The 18256-nt window shown below is 47.5% G+C and overlaps 1 protein-coding gene across 16 annotated transcripts in view; it reads left to right on the top strand.

Moving 5' to 3' along the window:
* ptpn13 (protein tyrosine phosphatase non-receptor type 13) overlaps positions 1-18256 on the top strand; it is a 57301-nt gene that overhangs the window by 21034 nt on the left and 18011 nt on the right. For all 16 annotated transcript variants that reach the window (XM_042058695.1, XM_042058684.1, XM_042058685.1 and 13 more), the window contains 10 exons: positions 5485-6099; positions 13123-13215; positions 13620-13701; positions 15684-15921; positions 16225-16299; positions 16437-16611; positions 16838-16988; positions 17132-17270; positions 17542-17694; positions 18054-18236. In XM_042058695.1, the coding sequence (XP_041914629.1) occupies positions 5485-6099; positions 13123-13215; positions 13620-13701; positions 15684-15921; positions 16225-16299; positions 16437-16611; positions 16838-16988; positions 17132-17270; positions 17542-17694; positions 18054-18236 (1904 nt within the window). The remainder of the gene's footprint in view (positions 1-5484; positions 6100-13122; positions 13216-13619; positions 13702-15683; positions 15922-16224; positions 16300-16436; positions 16612-16837; positions 16989-17131; positions 17271-17541; positions 17695-18053; positions 18237-18256) is intronic.

Here is an 18256-nt window from a genome sequence, read left to right as displayed (position 1 = left end):
AGTACCATCACAGAGGCTAGCTACTGGTGTTTCTTACTGCAGCTTCTTCTGCTGTGTAAGTAGTTAATGTTAGTCTTTTCACAACAGCGACACCTCTGTTCAGGAGAATATTGCAACTAGTGTTGCGACCACCACGCGCGAGTATAAATGGTTACCGCGCTTCTGTGACGTCACATTGTCGCGCTACTGGTCGGGTGCGTCGAGTATGTGGGACGTTTAAGGAACGGGGAAGAGGGGGCCGAGGCTGAAGCTCCAGAATATAATGTTATGCATACTGATAACTCGCCGAATTCCAACGTACTAGATCTTTCGGAGGACGCTTGCGGGGAGGATAGTCAGATCTTGGAAACAGAGGAAGTTCCCTTTAAAGTTCCAAAAGGTCTGAAGAGGGAAAGGGCTCGAGCTGAGTCTCATAGAAAGGTAAAAAAGAAAGATCTGGTTGTTGACGTTAATTCTACTGATGCAGAGAGCGAGGGGGAATTTTCTGATTGCAGCCTAAGGTGCAGTCTTCCCCAAAGCGGCTACACAGGGCGCGAGTACACTGTGGATGACTTAAAAACGTTTCTGAAGCAGACTAAAAATGCTAGGTGTGTTCAAGTTGATGAATACTTTCCCGATGTTGAACAGTTCATCGCTAAAACGAAGCTGTATATGGCCGAAGGTAGCTTTACTAGGCAGGAGGTCTACCGTTTGAATAAATTTCTCACAAAACTTAGAGCTCTGTTGAACGCTGATAGCCAGTCCACCCCAGCCCCTGTTAATTCCCAATGAATATGTTCTTTTTTTGCACTTTTTCCTTTATACTTATGAGTGGGTTTCAAATTGCTTCGCTTAATTTGAATGGAGCAAGAGACCGCACAAAGAGGGCGATGCTTTTTGAAACAATTAAAGAAAAAGCTATTGATGTTGTCTTTGCGCAGGAAACCCATACTGACGCAAGCAATAGCTCTGATTGGGCTTTGGAATTTGGGGGGTTATCGATCTTAAGTCATAATACCTCAACTAGTGGTGGTGTTGCTATTCTTTTTTCAGGTAGCTGTATCCCCTGTTCATATGAGGTTGATGAAATTGTTAAAGGTAGACTCTTGAGAGTCAGAGCTCAATATGAAAATACTTTTTTTGTTTTTGTGTGTGTCTATGCCCCAACGGTTGGGAGGGAGAGAATGATTTTCTTAAGTATCCTGGATGATCTGTTAAAGAATTGTGATTCTGGGGAGTGTTTACTTCTTGGTGGGGATTTCAACTGTACTGAGCTAGCTATTGATAGGAATCATGTAGAGCCTCATATGCCATCACGTAGAAGGCTCATTGAGATAATGAAGTCCCACGACCTTTCTGATTTATGGAGGAACTTTCATATAAAGCAGAAACAGTACACATGGGTCCACTCAAATAATAACATATTATCTCTGGCAAGATTAGACAGGTTCTATACCTTTAAACATCAGTTCAGTTTTTTTAGAAGCTGTCTCATCCTGCCAGTAGGTTTTTCCGATCATAGTATGGTGCTTTGTAATTTTTTTGTTAGTGCCACCAGATATAAGAGCGCATACTGGCACTTTAACACTAGTCTTTTGAATGATGGTAAGTTTAGGGATGTTTTCAAGTTTTTCTGGAAGGATTTTAGATCCACAAAGCAGTCTTTTCAGTCTGTGCAACAGTGGTGGGATTTTGGAAAGGCCCAGATAAAACAGTTGTGTCAGCAGTATACTTCCTGTGTCACAAGAGATATAGCTCAACGCATGAAATTGTTGGAAAATGAGATACTGGAGCTCCAAGGTTTAGCTGAAAGTACAGGTAATCAGTTATATATGGAAAATTTGAAAATAAAAAAGAATTGTTTGGCCAACTTGCTGGGCATTAAAGCACAAGGAGCTCTGGTCAGGTCTCGCTTCCAGTGTGCAGAATTAATGGATGCACCTTCCAAATTCTTTTTTAATCTGGAAAAGAAAAATGGCCAAAAACGGCTTATACATGCTTTGGTTTCAGAAACTGGAGCCCTCTTATCTGACGATAAACAAATTCGTGAGAGAGCAGTTGATTTCTACAAGGTTTTGTATAGGAGTGAAATCTCCTATAAACAGGCCCTTGACAGTCCTTTTTTGACAAATCTTCCTAAGGTATCTAGAGAAGCTAATTGCGACCTTGGAAGGGTGATTACCCTGGCTGAGTTGGAAAAGGCCCTCCATGGTATGGAGTGTGGCAAGGCACCGGGGATCGATGGTCTGCCGGTTGACTTTTATAAGTCTTTCTGGACAGAAGTAGGCGCAGACCTACTGGTCGTTTTGAGGAACAGCTTGGCCAAGGGGCAGCTGCCACTCAGTTGTCGCAGAGCAGTTCTTACTCTGTTACCGAAGAAGGGAGATTTGAAGGATATCAGGTCATGGAGACCCGTGTCTGTTCTATGTGCGGAATATCGGCTGCTCTCTAAGGTTCTTGCTAATAGACTCAGTGAAGTTTTAGGGGAAGTCATTGCACCTGACCAGACCTACTGTGTGCCGGGCAGGCTTATTTGTGATAATATTTCTTTTATTAGAGACGTTTTGGAAATTGGTAAACTTTTACATTTGGACTTTGGCCTTGTTTCTGTTGATCAGGAAAAAGCTTTTGATAGAGTTGAACATAATTATTTATGGAGCGTCTTGACTGCTTTTGGCTTTAATCCTGTTTTTATAAAGAAAATTAGAGCTCTATACTGTGACAATGAAAGTATTCTGAAAATTAATGGTGACTTGTGTGCTCCTTTCAAGGTTTTTAGGGGAATTAGACAAGGATGCCCCCTCTCTGGAATGCTATACTCCTTAGCCTTTGAGCCCCTGTTAGTACAGTTAAGAGCCAAACTAAAGGGTGTAACTCTTCCTGAGTGTAACATCTCTTTGAAGCTATCAGCTTATGCGGATGATGTAGCTATTCTGATTGAAAGCCAAAGGGATGTGGACACCATGTTAAATGTTTTTACTGATTTTAATCGGTTATCATCTGCCAGAGTTAATTGGGGAAAAAGTGTGGCCCTGTTGGCTGGAAAATGGCCTGATGGCACACCGTGCCTCCCAGGTGGGTTAACCTGGTCTAGGGACGGGTTTAAATATTTGGGTGTGTTTCTTGGAGACGATAACTTTGTTCTAAGGAATTTTGAGGGGATTGTTGAGAAGGTTAAGGGCCGTCTTGGCAAGTGGAGTTTTTTATTTAAAAAATTGTCCTATAGGGGCCGTGTTCTAATAATTAACAACCTGGTGGCTTCATCCCTTTGGCACAGACTTGCATGTATAGACCCTCCAGCACATGTTTTATCTAAAATACAATCTATTCTGGTTGATTTCTTTTGGGATGGTCTACACTGGGTCCAACAAGGCGTGCTTTTTTTATCCAAGGATGAGGGTGGACAAGGATTGGTCCACCTGCAGAGTAGGGCAGCAGCCTTTCGTCTTCAGTTCATACAGAGACTTTTGGATGGACCTGTAAATTCCAGTTGGAAGGCTGTGGCTTGTGCCATCCTAAGAACTTTTGAAGGCTTGGGTCTGGATAGGACCCTCTTCTGGATGAATCCTGCCTTAATGAACTTAAACAAGCTCCCTGTGTTTTATCGCAATACGTTTAAAGTATGGGGTCTTTTGAAAGTATGGAGACCTCAGAATACAAGTTCTCTCTTTTGGCTTTTGCAAGAGCCATTGATATATGGTTCATGTTTGGATCTTACGCATGAGAAGCATTTTCCTGCTTTTAGTGGGATGTTTTGCAAAGCGCGGGTCATCACTTTGAAGGACCTCCTGCCTTTAGCTGGGCCAGGTTTTGAGAATGCTGAAGGAGTGGCCGAACACATGAAAATGAGATCCATCCGTATAGTTAACAAATTCCTCTTGGAATTGCGGTCCCACTTCACAGATGCTAGTCTAGCAATGTTGGATCAGTATGCCAGGGGTTTAGTTATGCTAAATGAATGTGATCCTGTTCCATGTTTTAGTGTGTCCTCTGGATTTTGTAATGTCTTTTTGAAGGTTGAAGATTTTGTTTTTCTGGGTCCAAATCGCGCCTCTGGAAAGGCACTTTACAATCTTTGTGTAAAATCTCTGAATAGGAGGTGTTTGGAGTCTAGAGTTGACACACCTTGGCGTGCTGTTCTACATGTAGAACAGGATGTCAAACCACACTGGAGATCCTTTTACAAGTCACCATTAATTAAAAAGGTGGGGGATTTACAATGGAGGATTTTATATGGTGCAGTTGCTGTAAATTCTTTTGTTTGTGTTTTGAACTCTGATGTGAGGCATGAGTGCCCGTTTTGCAATGACAGGGAAACTGTTTTTCACGCTTTTATGCAATGCACACGCCTGATGCCTTTATTTTCCATTTTACAGAAACTGTTCACTTACTTCAATGAAAGTTTTTCAATGGAAACATTTATTTTTGGTTTTAATTATGTACAGAAGCGAAGGCACAAATGTCAGTTGTTGAATTTTATCATTGGACAGGCTAAGATGTCTATATATGTTAGCAGGAGGAATAAGGTTGAGCATAACTCAAGATCTGATCTTTTAATGGTATTTGCAATCTTGGTGAGATCAAGGATTTTAATTGATTTTGGTTTCTACAAGGAAATGAGTGATCTTGAAACCTTTGAGATTATATGGTGTCAGGAAAATGCTCTGTGTATGGTTGTAGAGGATAAAGTGCAATTTAATACCTTGTTAGACGTTCCTGTGCCTGCTGTTTAACATACATAACTAGATGTGTCTTCTATTTATTTATTTATTTATTTTTTAATCATTCATCTTTGAGATGACTGTGTATGTCTTTTAGCTATTTGTAATAAAGGTTTTTATAAATTCAATTCTCTCTTTCTCTCTCTCTCTCTACCTCCTCTTCTCTCCTCCCTCTGTCTGCCTGAGTGATTGAGCTCCCTGCTGTAACCCCTCCAGATTAAGGGCAGTAATCTGTTTTTAAGTGGCAGTGAAAGGGGAGCAGTGTTGGGCCGCTGCGCGCGCTCTCCCTTTTGAGCCGGGGCATCTGGAACATCCGCCGGGGCCCTGAGTGACAGCCAGCGGCGCAGCGCGGCTAATGAGCGCGTCCGAGCTGCGCCTGCGTAGCCTGGCCCTCCCGGCTCCACCAGAAGGCTCCTATTGTTCGCCCGCTCTCCCAGCCAATTACGTCCCATTTACAGGCCTCCTCCCCACCACCCCTGCCCACGCACAGGCCCCCAACAAGCCTGCTTTCCCCCTTTTTCATGTCCCTTCCCTGCTCTGGTCAGACCTGCATTGGAGTAGTCATACTGTTCAGGCCTCAAAATCTACTATTCGGGGGAAAATGTGTTCTATTTGGTAGTGTGCGCTGTTTATCATGCTACAATTTTGTATTATGAAATGATCACATGAAGCCTGTTTAGCAGAGAGATATGGAGGTTTGATTTGGAGGATATGGACTGAGCTGCTTGTGAGATTTAATGGAGGTGTGTTGTGTGTGTTGTGTGTGTGTGTGTGTGTTCCGTAGGGAGGAGTGCAGCCCACCGCGTGCTGGAGCGCTACAGGGCTCGCTCTCAGGAGCAGTCGGGCTTGAACCGCGGCCTGAGCCGCTCCATGAGCTCGCTGCCCGTGCAGGAGATGCTGCGGCCGGACGACAGCGCCCTCCTCTACACCCCGTCGGAGTTCCACCCGGGCTCCGAGTCCTCGGCCGAGCTCTACCCACACCTCCTGGCCCAGGCCCAGAGCCACGGCCACGCCGCACCCCAGCAGCAGCAGCAGCAGCAGGCCCGCGGCCGGCCGGCCGACCCCAGCCGCAAGGCCCTGTCCCACCGGGTCGAGCAGCGCCGCAAGAACTGGGCCTCGGCCGTGGACCTGGCCTGCCTGGACCCGGAGGTGCTGCACTGGGGCGGCCTGGAGGAGGCGCGGCGGGGCAGCAGTGCCATGAGCACGCGCTCGGCCGGCGCCGGACGCCACCGCTCCGCCTCGCGCTCCAAGGAGGGACGCCACTCGGACTTCGCCGGGCTGCAGCCGGCACGGCCCCACCACGTGTCGGCGCTGTCCGTCAGCTCGGCCCTCAACAGTGCCTACGAGCGCATCCGCGAGCGCCAGAGGAAGCTGCACGCGCTCCAGCAGGCCATGGACGGTGAGTACAGCCGCCGCCTACCGGTCAGGAGAGGGTGGACACTACTCACACGTGCTGCTAAACACTCGCAGGCGGTTGTTTTTTCTGAAAGCGTAGCCAGACACTGAGGGCTTTTTGTGGCCCACCACGTGTTCCTCTGTAGCGTCGCTGGTTGACGGAACACAAGCATAAGATCAGTTTTCCAGTGAAAGGATAGTGCTTGACCACAGGTTTACTGTGGCCGTCGTCTCCTGACAGGGAGGCCAGCCCTGACTGGATTCTTCAGAGGGGCCTGGTCGCCAAAGAGAGTGAATCATGAGAGGGTGGCGGTTTCCAAATTCCTGCAACCAATTAGAGATGGATTGATAATTCCAGCGTAGAAATGCATCGCACTCCTGCCTAAGCCTCTCTCACACACAAACAGCCACACTAACGCCAAGCCCACCCATGTGCTCCTGCCAAGAGCGGCTCGGGTTGTTAAGCCGTGCAGCGGAGTCGTGTGAAGCAGCCTGCTTGAGTCTCGTGCCAGGGGGAGGAGCAGCAGCAACTTTCCCCTTCTCTGTGAATCTGAATTCGCAGAAGTCTGCTCATAATACCGTAAGTCACGTAAACACACAGTCGCGACCATACACGCACTCTCTCACACACACACAAATACACTCTACAGTACACATGCGCTCGTACACACACACACACACAACCACACACACACACACACACACAGGCCCTCAGCGCTCACATCCCATGTCTGATTCCTCCGAGTCTGGCCACCATCTGCCTGCTGACGCGGTCACCTCACACCAGAGAGCCCCCCTCGTCCTCCTCCTTGCAGGATCCGGCCCTCCTTCCAGCCAGCTCGTTTGGCAGCTATTTTTAACAGTGGCGCAGGCCCGGAGTGCAGCGGCCCGGAACCCTAGGCCTGAACTAGAACCGGAGGCCTTCTTCCTCTCCGCCTCCCTGCCAGTGCTGGATCAGCACAGGCCCCTTCCCCCTGCTGCAGAGTAGAGCCCTTTTGGGTGGACCCACGCCATTCATTTACTATGAGGATTTTAAGAAGTGCTACTGTGCAACAATGCTAATGGGTGGGCTGTGTGTGTGTGTGTGTGTGTGAGAGAGAGGAGATGGCCTCGTGCCTTGTACTCCTGTCCGTCCGGTGCTCTGCGGGCCCACTGTTCAGGTTTCATGGCTGGCCGGCGGGTGGTAAGAAAGCAAGCAGGGTAGCGAGACGCCACGCTGACGCGCAGGAATGTCCACTGCCATTAAAACGGAGTCGGCCGGTCATGATGGTCGAACCCAAATATTTTCCTTTTTCCCTCGCCGTTTCGCTGTGAATGGAGGTAATTGAGCACAGACCATTTGTAGGGGCCTCCAAAATGTGTTGCTTGGCAGTTTTTCTTTGCGTTGTGTTTCTCTTATGTTTTTCCTCCCTGTTCTTTCTTTCCTCATTTCTTTCTGTCTCTCTTTTCCTCTGTGTGTTTCTCTCTCTCTCTCTCTCTCTCTCTCTCTTTGTTTTGCTGTCCTTTTGTGCTCCGTTCCTCTCTTTGTTATTCAGAATGATGGCAACACTGCATGCCCAGGCCTCTTCTGGCTCACAGATTCGTATGCTCATATAGGCTTCCTCGCAACCACCACCCCCGACCCCCCCCCCCCCCTCTCTCTCTCTCTTGCTATTTATCTTTCCGTCTCTCTCTCTTCCTTCCTTACGTAGTTAGTTTCTTTCTTTTTTCTCTCTTTTCTTCACTCTTTCTTTGCCTTTATTTCTCTCTCTCTCTCTCTCTCTCTCTCTCCCCCCCCATGTCTCTCTGGTGCCCTCACGCCCCCTCCCCTCTGTGCAGGCCAAGGTGCTTCCATTAGGCCCCTGCTTCCTGCACACCCTGCAGACGGTAATAGGAGTCATGTGTAGTGGAAGAGGGAATTCCAAATGTTATTGGACTTTCCACTGCCTGCCTGCCGGCCGCTGGGTCATGGGGCTGTGGACCGGGCTGGGCTGGGCTGGGCGGGGTGGTGTCCAGGCGGAATGGAGTGGGCGAGGGTTAGGAGGGCAGAACTCATGTAAATAGAGGAATGATGGTAGAAAGTGAAGGACGTCCTACAGATGAGGTAAAAAGGTCTTTTGGGGTGAAGTGGTGGGCTCATGGCTAAGGTGAAAGGTCATAATGTCTTCCTCCCGCAGAGATGTTTTTTTTTTGTTGTTGATCCTTGCTAGTGGTGATGCCATACTGAGAGGAAATACTCAAGGAAATTAGAAATGAGCCCACAGCCCCAGCTGCTCTCTTTAAAGACACACAGTGTTTAGAGTTAAAGCCCAGTCACCTGGCGTTAATGGCGGGCGGCCATGTTTCTGTTCTGCTCAATTTAGACACGTCTCTCTCTCTCTCTCTCTCTCTCTCTCTCGGTGAACTGGGCCTGACACACGGACCGAAACACAGATGGCCTGTGCGTGTCTGTGAGGCCTCGTCAAGAGACGCGGTCCTTCTGAGGACGTATAGCTGCTGTCAGAGCTCTGTCCAGCTCTGTCCACTCCTGCGCCGTGGCAACAGAGGCAGCCCTGCTTTCTGCTCCGACCCATGGCCGCCACTGCCGAGTCCCATAATGAGATGATTGATTTCCTACAAATTCAGTTTGGGGGTTTTTCCTGGAGGGGCCTGAATGGCATGAATGATGAAATGATATTAGTGCATGAATGTGCTGCTGCTGCTGCTGCTTATATAACGGTGAGCGCTAATGGCTGCTGCTCACTCTGGTCTGGATTCGAGGAAAGTCGCAGGGCTTCTGGCGAATGGATGCGTGGAGCAGGAAATAGCTTGGAGCTTTCTCACAGGTTTAGAGTTCAATATGGAGGAAGAGGCTGCTCAACCTTCTCAGGTTCCTGGAATGGTACCTGTGTGTGTGTCTGTGTCTGTGTCTGTGTCTGTGTCTGTGTCTGTGTGTTTGTGTCTGTGTGTGTGTGCGTGTCTCTGTGTGTGTGTGTGTGTGCCTGTGCCTGTGTGTGTGTGTGTGTGTGTGTGTGTGTGCGCGAGCCGACTGTAAATAATCTGTGCGCCACTCTCCTGCGCTAGCTCGGTAGGCTCCTCCTTGGAGGCCGCAGAGCAGAGACTCTGCATCACATGAGTGTGGTCTGCACACACACACACACCGGAGCAGCGGCGTGTCCCAACACGCCTTAGCAAGCGGCCAGCCAGCCAGCGCTCAGTTGTGAGATTTAAACCAAAATATTTGCATAGAGCAGTTAACACCGCCAGTTTCACTTCGATATGAAAAGGATGCCTCTGCACATTTGAACCACACCACACCATTTAAAAAGAAATGCCTGCCCCAACTCCACCATGCCCTACCCCACCCCACCACCCACACGCCCGTGTGTAGTTTGTCTGTGGTGATGTGTGTGTCTGTGTCCTTGGGGAGGGCACTCCCTGACATGAATAGCTTTCACAGACAGGCCCATTGCGCCACCTCTGTCTTGTGAATCAACTGCTAATTGGTTCATTAATCTCTGCATGTATGGAGGGGAGGGGCGTGGGGTGAGGCGGGGTGGCCATTGTGCTCCACTGGGGCCAGAACCAGGCCAGCAGAGGACCAGTGAAAGGGAAAATGTGTGTACCAGAGTCCGACTAGGGGGCTGTGGTGAGAATGTGAGTGACCCAGAGAGGACAGAAGATGAATACAGTGATGAAACAGGGACAGCATGAGAACAACAGACACAGAGACAGCCAGCCAGCCAGGCATGCACAGGGAGAAGGTCAACAACACCGAGAGACACACACACACAGAAGCAGGAGGAGAAGAGAGAGAGCAGAAAAGAGGCTATTAATGGAGTATTGTGGAGAATTGAGTGCAACAGAGCAAAAGAGGGAGGGTGAGCAAGAAGGATGGCACATAATGAGAGAGAGAGAGAGAGAGAGAGAGAGAGAGAGAGAGAGAGAGAGATTGAGAGAATGGTGGTGGCTGGCTCTCATCTCCGTAATTGCTCAGCACAGAGTGCTTGTTGGCCTAGAACTATGACTGTCCATCACACTGACATGGAGCACAAGACACACAAACACACAGCCCACACTCTGCTGTGTGCGCACGAATTAATGTTTGGGAGACGTTTGAGATGGCTGGACTCGAGTAGGGGCAGCCGAATGGAAACACCTGGTCCCGTAGCCTCCACCCCCCCCCCTCCCACCTCCACCCCCCCACCCCTGAGCCTCCTGCTCTGTGGGCCGTCCACACATCTGTCGGCCTCCTCCACCCCCCACCCCTGAGCCTCCTGCTCTGTGGGCCGTCCACACATCTGTCGGCCTCCTCAGCCGGTGCGATGTCTTTTCGGTCATTTTCTTTTCTGTAGCGTTTCAAATGGGGCGAGAGGTTGATGTAATCATTCTGACATGCAAAAGTATCGTCTGGGTTTTCGTTAGACAATGCGTGAACACAATGATGTTTCCCAGCGAGCAAGCGAACTCCATGTTCTCTCGGGTTATGTCTTTTCCGTGTGTTGGCAGTGAGGCTTCTCCGGTGGCCGATGACAATTCAATGTGAGCACAACAGCTCTCTTCCCTCCTAACAAATTGGTGGTGCTTTGACCTCGTCAGTCTTTTAAATGTGTCCTTCATCCATTTTATGATGTCGCGTAGATTTACAATCCATAAAGAGTCTTTTCCTGTGGATTCAATCAAAGCTTCCAGAGGAAGTGGGGTATCGTTGAGGGGAGGGACAGTTCCCATCATGCCTCTGAAAGCTCTTGCAGGCTTCTGCCAACACCTACAGACTTTTATACTAAGAAGGTTATTACAGGATGCTGTGATGACATAACCCTTCTTCAAAAAATCTCTAGAGCATGTCATCTCTCTCTGTCTTTTTCTCCCTCTGCCCATTTTTTTTGCTCTCTCCTTCACCTCGTTCCCCCTTTCTTTGCCTCTTTCTGCTCTCTGCTCTCGCTTGGCCTTAAGCTGTGAGTCACAGGGTTTCTGCTGCATCACTAACAATGAGTTGTGCTTGAGAAGTGAGCGTGTGGGTGGCAGATCCTTTCATAATGAAAGCTGGAGAGAGAGAGAGTGAGGACATGTGCCATAACTCTCCCTCCTGACGGATGTATCCTTCCCCCGCCTACCATCTCTCAGTCACGTCTTTGTTCTCATTCACTGATCATGGGAATGATGCTCTGTTCAAAGGGTGCATGCAAACTGTTGAAAACAGAGTTCACTTCACTGCTGCACATTGAAGTGGTAGATGTAATGTAACTCTTTAATTTGAACTCAGTCAAATATCGCAGAAGTTGAATAGATTTCTTTGAAGTGTAAAACAAACCCTTGGTATCCTTGGCTCAACACTGGAGAGGTGTTGCAAAAGTCTCTGACTCAGTTTCGGTGAAGTGAGAAGACCGGTTCCTTTGGTTTGCTGTCATTTCCTCTGTGTGGAGAGATTAAGTGTGTCAAGGCCGTCCAAAACCAGTGCTCACAAACAACAACGCCATGTAGTCCATGACTGATATTTTTGTGACTGCATCCGTTTTTCATGCATCATGGAACAGTGTCAGACTGGCTGAATACGGTCATATTGTGTTCCAGGTGTAATCCTTCCGCTGTTTCTATTTCAGGTGGCATTTCGAAACTCCTGACCCAGAGCCTAAGAATGTCACTATGTCGACTCTGGGTTAAAGATTTGCACTCAGACTGGATGTACTGGTTCTGCTTAAACCTTTCTTGTAGAGAAGACCGAGCAGGTGTCTGATTTTTCCATTGCCTCCCAAGCCCGTGTCTGTTAGAGAAGAATGTGTCTTGTGAGGAACTTTACAATTACCCAACTTATATCACCCGCGAAAATTGATTGAGGCGGGAGACGCAGGGACAATGCATGCTGGGATGTGGTGTCCGAGGCCGGCCTTGTGTCAGGTCTAGCAACAAGGCCCTTGAGCTTTGACAAATAGGAATGCTGACTGTGTGCAATGTCTAATAAGCTCCCACATGTCCCAGGCGTGGGATTAAAAAGATCACATATCACATTCTTGAAGTGTGTCCAACTACACGGTTTTGTTAAGGATAGCGTTAACACAGAGTGGGGATTAGATGTGACAATCATGATTTTCCAAGCATGGCCTCATCGTTTCCTCTGAGAATGTGATATGATAGATTTGCTCATTAAGCTTGCTATTGTATCATTGTACGTATTGTACGTTTTATTGTGTGCCAAAATGGTAACAGTATCACTTAGGAGCTGCCGACTACATGCCACACAAAAGTAATTTACAGTCAAATGCTGCAAACTTTAAGCAACACCGACTGGGTTTACTCAATGAGTCTAAAACGTATTTAAGAAGTATTGTGCATGCAGTAATTTTCTCTAATGACTGAAACAGCAAGGGTTGGAGTCCACACCGGGAATTAATCTGGCTAGAGAATGCTTTCATAGTGCATTTACTTTTAGCCCCTGTCATGAGTTTGTGAAGCTGGAGGTGAATTTGAATTCAGTGGGCATGAAAAGAAAACAGTAGTCACCAAGAATGTTGCCAGGTGTCTCACTTGAGAGCAAAGTCCTTACTTTAGTAGAAAGACAAGTCCAGGCACTTCCTGCTGATGCTATTCGTTTATGTAGCCACAAATCTATATGTCTATGAAAGGGGAGTTTGTTTTAGACCTCTTTAAACCTTCAGCTATACACCTCTTAAATGTATAACTTCCAAGGAAGAATTGTCAACTCACCTAATCCTCTTAGAACGGATTGCTCCCCCTATTCTTTGGAAAGTGTTTTTGAAGTGTTGTGTGGAGAAAAGAACTTACAGTATGTAAGACCCGCTATTAAACCTTGGTGGACAAATGTGTGTTGAAGGAAATGTACACCTCAGTACACCTCACCAGATGTCTTTATTAAGGTGTTGGAAATAAAAATGAAAGTAGCACTACCTCTGGAGCTTAATATGAGTCATTTTATGACTAGTTTAGAAAAGCACGTATCAGAACTGAATTGTGGGGAGCCAGTTGGAATTGAGTTCATTAGTTCACTTCCTGGTTGTTTAGCGTGCACCATCAAAGTCATGTTATGTTCAATCCCATGTTGTTGTTTCAGATCCCCTCCACACCCACAGAAGATACCACAGTGACTACAGCTCATCCAGCGAAAGCCCCTCAGTGACGTCCTCAGATCCAGACTACAGACAAGGTACACCCATCCAACTCAAGCTTTCCCATCATGTTGTTAAATATAGACATCTAATCATCCACTGGAGACCAATTGCTCTCTAGAGAAAGTAGATGTGGCAAATATGGGCCCATAATGCTTGAATTATTTCTTAAGCACATCCTCTGGAACATTGTGTTTCAGTCAAAGAGATAAGTGCTTGTAACACTCTGGTGAGTCATCTTCAAAGTGGCTCGGAGTGGCATGACTCCCACCCCTGATTTGGAAACTCATTAGAGTTGGAGGTTACTCTATGATCTCAGCAGCTCACTCTCCGCATCTCCCCCTTTTTAATGACCGCAGCAGGCGGTCATCTGATCTTATGGTCTTATTCCTTTGTGTTTATTTGGTCTTACTCTTGCTCCTCCCTGTCCCTCTCCTGTTAGCCAAGAAACCAGAAGATGGGAGAAGAAGCAACTCACAGGTGGCTCTGTCGGAGCATGACGGCATGTCTCTCAGCAGACAGAGGTAGTTTCCCCACCCTGTGTGTGTCTGTGTGTGTGTGTGTGTGTGTGTTTGTGTTGGATGGAGGGAAAATGACTGAAACATTACTTGCACATACCTGGCTAGTCATGCGGATCTTCCAGAGAGGACCCTCAGGTATGCCTGAGAGCCCCAGCCCACTGTGCCTCATCTCCAGCACCTGTTAATATTCAACCCAAAGGTTTCATTGGGGTTAACCTTTTCTCACAGTGTTCAATGATACTCGCCAAAATAACAAAGTGTGCCCCCCCCCCCCTCCCCTATCTCCCTGTGTATGTGCATGTTTGAGTATGTAGGACTAAAGATGTGGAAAGTGTTACCTAACTTGAACACTGGAAGTAGTGTAGGGCTGTCGTTCTTTGGAAAAGAGCAAAGTGGACCATTTCACGCTCCAGGTCATCCAAAATTGAGCTCTTCCTTCCTGTGTTCCCCCTGAGTGTGTGCCTGTTAATTGTTTACCATTACTTAATCAACAGCTCACTCAGTCAAGTGGTTTTGTCATCATATCCCACCAACCCCCCCACCCCCCCACACACACAAACACACACATACACACACAAACAAAAACACACACACACAAACACACACACACACACACACACACACACACGCTCACACACACACAAATACACACACAAACACGCACACACACACACAAATACACACACAAACACGCACACACACACACACACACACACGCTCACACACACACACACACACACGCTCACACACACACACACACACACACGCGCACACACACACACACACACACACAAACACACACACACACACACACGCGCTCACACACTGTCATACACTCACTCTCCTGCTCAGGTAAGTGTGGCTCTCCAGCTCCCTCTGCTGCTCCCTCCTGAAACTACTTCGGCAGCAGCCACCTCCCACCCCTGGGCTGTCATGGCAACAGTTGCCTAGCACTGGCCTGTGCGAGTTAATCAGTTTTTCGGGGGTTATGATTTTCATAACCGATTTGAGGTGATTGCACCGGGGCACAGCGCCACGGCGCAAAGTGCTCGGGCTACTGCTTCCAGCTGGCAGTGCCCTGCCCTGCTCGCCCCAGCCTGGGCCAGGCTGGCATGCCTGTGCGCTGAGGTCAGTGGCATGGGAAAATGCAGTGCTGCACTCGGGGGATAATCTGCCGTCTTGGCAACAAGAGGCTGGGCCAGAGCGTTGGCAGAGGTGCTGGGACACCTGGCCTCAGGTTCAGCGCCACTAGACTGACTCACTGATGATCAGAATCAAATGCTAAAAAAGGATGAGAGTTCCAAACCTCACCCTCCAGCTTTTTTAGACCGGATCCCTCTGTGTCATGGAGATTAGGTGTTGCTAAAACGAGTATTTTCCAAGGCTGTGCTGATAAGAACATTAATCTGCCTCTAAAGGTGCTTTTCTCTCTTTTATCTTTTTTCTCTCTGGCATGACACATGCTTTAATGTGGATTACGCAGAGTTTAAAAAATGTAAACTATATTTAGGTTCAAAAGCTTCTCATTTTTGATAACACATATCTCACATAATCAGGTCTCTCATGAGGACAAGTGACTGGGAGCTTAATGTTATTTGTCATTAAACCAAACTAGTTTCCCAAAGAATAAATGCTTGGTCAAAAATATGTCAGTTAAATGTATAAAAGTTTGCAGCTGATATTAAACCAGAAAAGGATACATTTGTTATCTTTGTGTTATGTTTGTATTATGTTTAGACCCTTTCAAGAGAGTTCCATTATCAGCATCATAGTTGGCCCCACAAGGCTTCCGTTTTAAAATTCCATATGTTACCTTAATGCAGAGGAAGTAGATTGGGAACCAAATAGAACGTTCAAGCATTGTTTTTGTTTTTATTGTTGAAAGGGTCTATACCTACCTGGTCTTACATGTCCCGTATGGTGTTGAGCTGTGATTGGCACTTATGAGCGATTCTGACTCCACGTCCTGTGCTGTGCTCTGCCAGGCTGCTGGACGCAGGTCAAGATGACGCTCTGGGCACTGAGCTGCTCATCCAGCGGCAGGAGGAGCAGATCCAGCGGCTGCAGGCGCGCCTCTCCCACGCCAGCATCCACCCAGCCGACGACACACGCGTCCGCACCAGCTTCTACCCATCCGACGACCTCCGCACCTCAATGCTGGACCTGCGGGAGCCTCGCAGAAGCAGTCCTCTGGAGGGGACAGTAGCTCCGCGCAAGCCTAAGGTACCAGTACTGTCAGTTCCAGACCAGTTCCATTTCTACAGCATGAGGTACAGCTACAGGAACATAGAAAGTAGCTCAAAACATCACTAATATTGATAATAAGAATTTAAATAGACTTGAAATTATTACATTACATTACATTATTATGTAATGCAAATTATACTTTATTATGCTATTATACTATAGCATAACTGGGGTAACATGAGAACAGTTGAGAACAAGTCAGGAACTTGTCAATGCTCTGCTCTTTGTTATGTCAGTAAAGACTATTTTATAACTATTTTCTTATCTTTTGTTTTATAGACTTTCTTTGGGCCTGAATTTGTGAAGATGGCCAGTGAGCCTTGTGTTGTATTGAGCGTCCCCTCCTCCATAATGGTGAGCCATGTTTCTCCTAAGGTGTAATACAGCTCAAAGAGACTTTTACAGCATAGCTAGGCCTTAAACCTTTATTCAGTTCCACTGTGGCATTTCCGACCCGCTGCATCCCCTTGCTTTTGTCTCTCCTCCAACAGAATAAGCGTGGGAAGGTGGAGGAGAGCCAGCGGAAGGTGGGGGTGGTGCTGCTGAACGGCCAGCGCCTGGAGCTCAGCAGCGACGTGAAGGCGGTGTGCAAGGACGTGCTGGACATGGTGGTGGCTCACGTGGGCCTGGTGGAGCACCACCTCTTTGGCCTGGCCAGCCTGAGAGGTGAGGGGGAGGCCGCTGTGCATGACATCGATCGGTCACTCACTTGCTCGCTGCTGTTGATCACTAATGGATTAAGTCTTTTGTTCAGTGTGGAAAGATTTGCTAAGAAATCCTGCATTGTGCAGAGTTCAGATGTGACTTAGCAGTGATCTTTGCATCCGGTTTGATAGTGTTTATTGCCAGTGTTTTCTGTGGTTTTACAGTGTGTCTTGTTTATGTATTGCAGACGACGAGTTCTTCTTTATTGAGCCTGATGCCAAACTGACCAAAGTGGCCCCAGATGGCTGGAAGGACGATCCCAAGAAGAAGAAAACCGATGTCAATTTCAACCTGTTCCTACGCATCAAGTTCTTCTTAGATGATGTGAACCTCATTCAGTAAGACCCCGAGAGAGAGGCCCAGCCTTCCTCTCCTCCTACGCCACTCTCAGCTCACACTCCTACACGTAGAAACCTGAGACCAGGGCCTCGGCGCTGCCTGTAATAGTAATTACCATCCTTGTTCATTTGCTTGAACCCAGACACATGATGACCAAACGCCAGTACTACTTGCAGTTGCGGAAAGACATCTTGGAGGAAAGAATGCGCTGTGACCTGGAGAGTGCCATGCTTCTGGCGTCTCTCGCTCTGCAGGCAGAGTTTGGTGATTACCAGCCAGAGGTAACAACTGCCAGAGTTATTTTCCTCAGAACTTGTTTAAGCCAGCTTGTAAGATTGACAGCTTTTCCATTCAAGTGTCAAATCGAACATTCACATCAGTCCATCTGTTTCTCTTATTACCATTTCAACAGTTTTGTTGCCTAGTTCTGTGTTGGCCACTGCTCTCTACTTTTATTTTTATCTTCTAATTCTCCTTTTTTGGTAACTGGCTCAGCTTGGGAGCATGTGTTGTGCACCTCAGATAACTGTCCGATCCATCTTCTCCTCACAGCTTCATGGGAAGACATATTTCAGGATGGAGCACTACCTGCCCGCCTCTGCTATGGACAAGATTGACCAGACATCCATCAAAGAGGACTTGTCCAAGCTACACAGCTCCTACTATGGAGTCTGTGAGGATGAGGCTGAATTTGAGTTCCTGAAGGTACAGTTGTAAGAGCCTGCCAAAGACTTGGGAGCAGGCCTCCTATCAAGTCCCACTGCCTGTGATTATAGTGGGGTTTTTTTTAAGAATTGGGTAATGTTTGACTGCTTGTGTAATGTTCTGTCTCTTTGGATCTGAGGTGTCACAAAGGCAGTTCTCAATTTTCTAGACTTTTTACAAGCAAGACACAAAATAAAAGCCCAAGTGTATTAAATAGCTTTATACAGTGATATAATCAAGGGCAAAAATATTTTTTTGGAGTTGATACTTAAAAGCAAAGACATTATGTGTAACATACACATAATGCTGCAACTGTGTATTTTGTCTGGCTGATTTCTCCTCTGCTGTTTGACATGAAGGTGTGCCAACGACTGACTGAGTACGGTGTTCACTTCCACCGTGTGCTGCCAGAGAAGAGGTCTCAGACGGGCATCATGCTCGGGGTCTTCTCCAAAGGGGTGCTCATCTTTGAGGTCCTGAATGGAAACCGAACCCCTGTCCTGAGGTTCCCCTGGAGAGAAACAAAGAAAATCTCTTTCATTGTAAGTTTGCCAGTAATTGC

The sequence above is a fragment of the Alosa sapidissima genome, chromosome 13, assembly GCF_018492685.1.
Source record: "Alosa sapidissima isolate fAloSap1 chromosome 13, fAloSap1.pri, whole genome shotgun sequence".
NCBI classification, from domain to species: Eukaryota; Metazoa; Chordata; class Actinopteri; order Clupeiformes; family Clupeidae; genus Alosa; species Alosa sapidissima.
This window is presented reverse-complemented; position numbering and strand designations above follow the sequence as displayed.